At 54.5% G+C, this 5,284-nt stretch overlaps 1 protein-coding gene across 1 annotated transcript; it reads right to left on the bottom strand.

Annotated features, from left to right (window-relative positions):
* Positions 1 to 548: 548 nt before the first annotated feature.
* BTG2 (BTG anti-proliferation factor 2) lies at positions 549 to 4,669 on the bottom strand. The gene is made up of 2 exons (XM_029935512.1): positions 4,391 to 4,669; positions 549 to 3,063 (listed from the first exon to the last, which is right to left on the bottom strand). Exons 1-2 carry the CDS (start codon positions 4,542 to 4,544, stop codon positions 2,729 to 2,731), a joined length of 489 nt encoding a protein of 162 aa, XP_029791372.1. The 5' UTR covers positions 4,545 to 4,669; the 3' UTR covers positions 549 to 2,728.
* Between the last annotated feature and the right edge of the window lie 615 nt (positions 4,670 to 5,284).

Genomic DNA, 5,284 nt, shown 5'->3' with positions numbered 1-5,284 from the left:
TCTACCCCTCCCTGGCTCACAATCTCTCTCTCTCAAAAATAAACAAACATTAAAAAAAAAAAAAAAGAACCATGGGTACCAAAGGGCAGTCCCAGAGATGATAAGGGAGGCCCCAACAATTCGGCCCCAGCCTGCGAAGGGGTTCAGTGCCCCCGTCTCACCACCTCCGTCTGAGACCGAGGCTTCATCATTTGTACTATTTTCCGGGCCTCACACTTACTAACAGTACATGCGTGCTGAACGAACGAACAAGGGGGCACAGCGGAGGCCTAGCAAGGGCAGGAGGCACGGGACCTGGCTAAGGGGTACTCAGTCTAGAACCCCATCCTGTCCAGCGTTTTCACGGGGAAGTGAGAACATGCATTAAAGAATGAGGAAAGGAGTGCTTCCTCGGCTCGTCACCTAACTCTGTTTTTCTTTCCTACCAGCGCGTGCTACAGGTCTTGTGAGTATAACTGAAGAAAATGCCCTGGGACCTCAAGAAAGGATTTGCGTTTGAGGGAGACGCTTGGCGAGGTGGGAACGCTGCCTTCTCTGCACCACACGGCTTCATCTGCTACATTTTTATTAAAGGAACCAAAAAAGCGTACATTTGTCCATAAAGCTGTACATTCTTTCATATATAAAAACACTATTATACAATTAGTAACCTTTGTCTTTTCAGTCAGAATAGCTTACAAACGTACTACTATTATTTATTTTTACTTAGTAGGAGAGACAGGCCTGCTCAACAGTCCAGCTCTGGGTGTTTTTAAAGTGAACATCAAAAAAAAAAAAAGAATGAAAGAGAGAGAGGAGATCAAGTATGAGACCATGAGGCTGCTTCTTTTTTAAAAAGGCAGGGACCTGTTTGCAGACGAGATGCAACACCACCATGTGCAGTGATTCACAGCTTTGTCTCAACCCACAGGCCAGAAAATGAGCTTCTGGGTCCGTGGGCCTGAAGTTAGCTTTAAAGCAATAAAGGCTGGAAGCAGGGTCTGGGAAGGCCACTGGGAGTCTAGAGTTGAAAAGGAGGCAGCACCGGCAAGAATGGGTAGGGAGAGTGTTTGGTAAATAGCACCTTTGAATCAGAATTGAGTAGTTAAGAAATCGAGGGGGGGACTGGCAGTGGAGTGGGGGACTCTCGGGTGGGGAAGAAACGTTCCTCACTAAGGCTGGACAGGAGGGTACCCAGGTAGACCAGATGCTCTAGCGGCGTCCCTCTAAAGTGATTCCAAGTTGGGGAAGCTCAAGGCCTTCTGAGGACCCCTCACTAAGGTCACTGAAAAACCGAAGGGAGGGGATTTCTTCCCACTATTAGATTTCCATTGGCTCCGACCCAGAACAGTAAATATTGCACAAGTCTACAGACAAATTTGGATTGTACTGAGAGACAGCCAACTCCCCACAGGTGCTCTGAGCACCGGGGAGAAAATAATGCCCAGGATTTGGGCTTTTAGTGTCAGCCCTACAAGAACACCAAGTAGTCCTACAGAACTCGGGGCATTCTCCCAGCCAGCCAGAGTCCCGAGGACGCAGGGAGAGTTCCCGAAGCCCTCCGGGGCCCCAGGAGGTTCTGAGAGCCGGTTCTCCTTCAGACTCTCCTGGGACCCAGGAGGCCATATTGCACAATGAGTTGAGAGCTCTAGTTCTGTAAAATTGGATATTTCCATGACGCAGCCAGAAGGGGAAAAGAACGGGAGAGTTAGGGAGGAGTGTTGTGCTTTTAAAAAGAAGGCAGTAATAGAGAACCTAGAGTTCCCTGTAGCTTTTGAGCCAACTCTTGAAGGGGTAATGGCAGCAGCAGCATCAGGACTTTCCTGTGGTTCCAAAAAGAAGGGTTTTGGCCAAAACAAAAACAAAACAAAAAAAACAAAAACACATCCCCAGCGGATACTCTTTGGGTCCCAAAATTCCATTGCAAATCACCCCCAACTTAGTCATTACACACACTTGCACACAGAGCAGCACACAGCAAAGCAAAGGTTTTGTGCAGAGTACCCTTCCGTCCCAACCCCAATAACCTGCCTAACTCCTGCCTTACTCCCCCGTCCCCCCCACAAAACAAAAAGCTTTTGTTTCCTGGCTGGGAAGCAACATCTACTAGGCCCCTAAGCACAGAATCAGAAAACAAAGTCGTGATTTCAAGAAAAGCTGCTTAGGACAGAAGCAATCAGGAGAGGCCTTTTCACTCTCTGCCCTGGATCTCATCAGAAAAATGAAAGAAGATTAGGCAACATAGTATAATTTAAGTCCAGGCTTGAATGCCCCTGAGTAAGAGAGGGGCCAAGGATACAGGTGTCCTGCTCGGGAGAGTGAGAGGTTTGAACTCAGCCCCTCTTCGCCCTGCAAGGCAGATCCTGGCCTCTCTTTCACAGTTGCTAACCTTGCTTGCTCCCTCCCCCATCTTCCTGGGGTGCCAGCCAAGCTTCTCCCACCTCACTTCAAGCCGGGCCCACCCCTTCCCTACTCCCCACTCCAGTAGGCAGACACTGGTTCCCAGACTCAAGCGCACAACAGTTCTCTCCAAAGGCACCTGGGGAAGCCACATCCGAGCAGCTCCCTTTAAGGATTTTTCTTTAAAAAAAAAATCTTTTGGTTTTTTTTCTTCCCTTTTCTTAAAAAAAATAATATATATATAAATAGCTCTTCATTTAAAATACAGTTCCCCAGGTTGAGGTATGCAGTGGCCTGTTGTCACGGCAGAATGAGTACAGTAGAGTGCCTGGCGGGGGTGGCGGGGGATCTAACTGGAGACCGCCATCACGTAGTTCTTCGAGGGGCTGCTCCGGCCCAGCATCATTTGGTTCTTGCAGGTGAGGAGCCCATAGGAGGCAGCCATGGGGGCCTCCTCGTACAGGACGCAGATGGAGCCATCCTCCCCAATGCGGTAGGACACCTCATAGGGGTCCACCCACAGGGTCAGCTCACTGGGCAGCAGCTGGTGCAGCTGAGGCTGGCTGAGTCCGATCTGGCTGGCCACCTTGCTGATGATGGGGTCCATCTTGTGGTTGATACGGATGCAGCGGTAGCCGGAGCCCTTGGACGGCTTTTCAGGAAACCAGTGGTGTTTGTAGTGCTCTACGGAGACAGGACAAGAGGGAGATGACCCTGGTTAGAGTGACTGGGCTATGGATGCGACCACAAGGTGGGGGGTTGGGGAAGGGGATGAAGGGACAGGAGTAGAGGAAGGAATCCAGAGATTTTAAATAAGCAACGGAGCTTTTCTCATGAGTTCCAGGACCTTCCTGAAACCTTCCTGTCGCTGTAGCAGAAAAAAATATCTGGGATCTGGAAAGATCCCTCTCCCCCCACTCCTTCTAGGAGGAGGATGTATCTATTTTGGGAGGGAGTCCCATAGCTCCCAGGCAGTCCTAAGTAGCCAGTGTATTGCTTTTGGCACACCCCAGTTTAAGGAGGAGGGGTGAGACTGGGGAGGGCATGTCCAGACAGGGCCTCTGGAGACCTGTGAGCTGAAGTTGGAGGCCAGGAAGGCTGCCATCATCGCCTGATCCACAGGGACTCATTGTGTCCCCCCACTCTGGGCCCCAGAGGCTCCCCCTGCCTCCTTCAAAAGCCAGGGACCCTGAGCAGTGGCTGAGGGAGTCAAAATCGGGTTGTTTTCGATGAAACGTGTGTTGCTCCTCAGAAGACAGGATCTGTGAGGGCACGTTTGGAGATGGCTATCGCTGCCCCAAACCGTCGGCCAATCGGCTAGAAAACAGCTGGGAGATAGGTCTCCTAGCAGCTGCTTATCTCTTGTCCACCTCCCGTTTCACGCCGCCCCCGCCCCCAACACACAAGCCAGCAGAGCTCAGTTAGGACCTACAATGCTTTCACAGGACCATAATGGGTGGCAGATGGCTATGGGGGGGCCAAGATTACAAAGAGGGCCGGGATTCCAACTTCGAAACGAATCAACAACCGGCCCGGGCACAGCGCGCAGCCCCGCACCGCCGGAAGAACCACGGCTGAGACTCCAAGTTGTTAATCAGGCTCAACTGCGCCTTCTCCCATACGGACCCCTTGGCTGGCAGGGCTCGGTCGCCCGTCGCGCCCCGGAGAGTCTCAGTAAGGTAAAGGAGCTCGCGCTCAGGCCCGCAGGTGCTTCCTCTCCCGGGGCAAAAACCGCGACTCGGCTCGCACCCGAGGGCCAAAGTCTGCACCTTTGAACGCGCCCGACCGGAGCGGACACGGTCTGAGACCCCAGCGCGCACCCAGGGGGAATGGCGGGGTGGGGGTAGGGGGACTGCGGGTTGCCCAGGGGAGCTGGAGGGAAACCGAGTCCCGGAGCTGCTCGTGAGCGGAGCTCTGCTCTGGGAGCAGAGGAAAGACGACTAAGGCACGACGGGGGCCGAGCCCCAGCGGCAGGGTTCGACGGACGCCAGGATCCTCGGCGTGTGCTCACCTGTGAGTGCCTCCTGGAGAGCCCCGCTGAAAACCTTTAGCCTCTGTTCGCTCACGCAGCCCCGGGTCCTCAGGAGGCTAGAGAGGAAACCCACGGCGGCGGCGATCTCCGGCAGCATGTCTGTTCTTTTCCCGGTCCAGCGGGCCTGGCTCATGTCTTGCTCGGCTCAGGAGGCGGTAGCAGCGGCGGGGAGCGGCGAGAGGTCTCTGGTGGGACGCACCGCTTCTCAAGCTTCCTCTGTTCGCCGGGCCGCTGCTAGGGCTCTGCAGGGACTTTACCCGGGACGCGCCTTTCATACTATCTCGAGAGGCGGGGGAGCCCGCGCGGGCGCCCATTGGCTACTGCCAGCGGATGGAGGCGGGGTCGGACGCCCGCCTGGCCCCGCCCCCCGCGCTCCAGGGGCCGTGCCGGCCGCTAGCCCCCGCCGCCTACCCGGCGCTGAGGTCATCGCCTGCTGACGTCAGTGCTGGGAACCTGAGCCGGGCTTGCGGGCCGAGGGAGGCGCGGGGAGAAAAACGGGAGCCAGGGAGGGGCCGAAGCCTCTAGGCTGAGGAGTGCTGCTCCCAGTTCGCCGCCAGAATGCCTGGACTTCGCCGGGCCTTTGAGATATAGGTCACCGGCCACCTCCTCCAAGAAGCCTCTGCTGATACCACCTCTCCTACGCGGTCCCTTTACTGGCTCCCACATTTTCCAACTCCCACTGTCTGACCCATTCACTGGAACGCTTTGTCATCCTTTTACCGCTTTGCCCTGTTTGTTCAGTAGGTTTCTCTCTGCTCTTCAGAAATACGGATTAAGTCTTCTATTTACTTCGGCAGTAATCCCATTTTGGCCCAACATGTTCTGCCCTTCCTCTACACCGACGCCTTTTCCCTTGCCTGCTAGCGTCCAAGG

This window comes from Suricata suricatta, chromosome 3 (genome assembly GCF_006229205.1).
Source record: "Suricata suricatta isolate VVHF042 chromosome 3, meerkat_22Aug2017_6uvM2_HiC, whole genome shotgun sequence".
NCBI classification, from domain to species: Eukaryota; Metazoa; Chordata; class Mammalia; order Carnivora; family Herpestidae; genus Suricata; species Suricata suricatta.
This window is presented reverse-complemented; position numbering and strand designations above follow the sequence as displayed.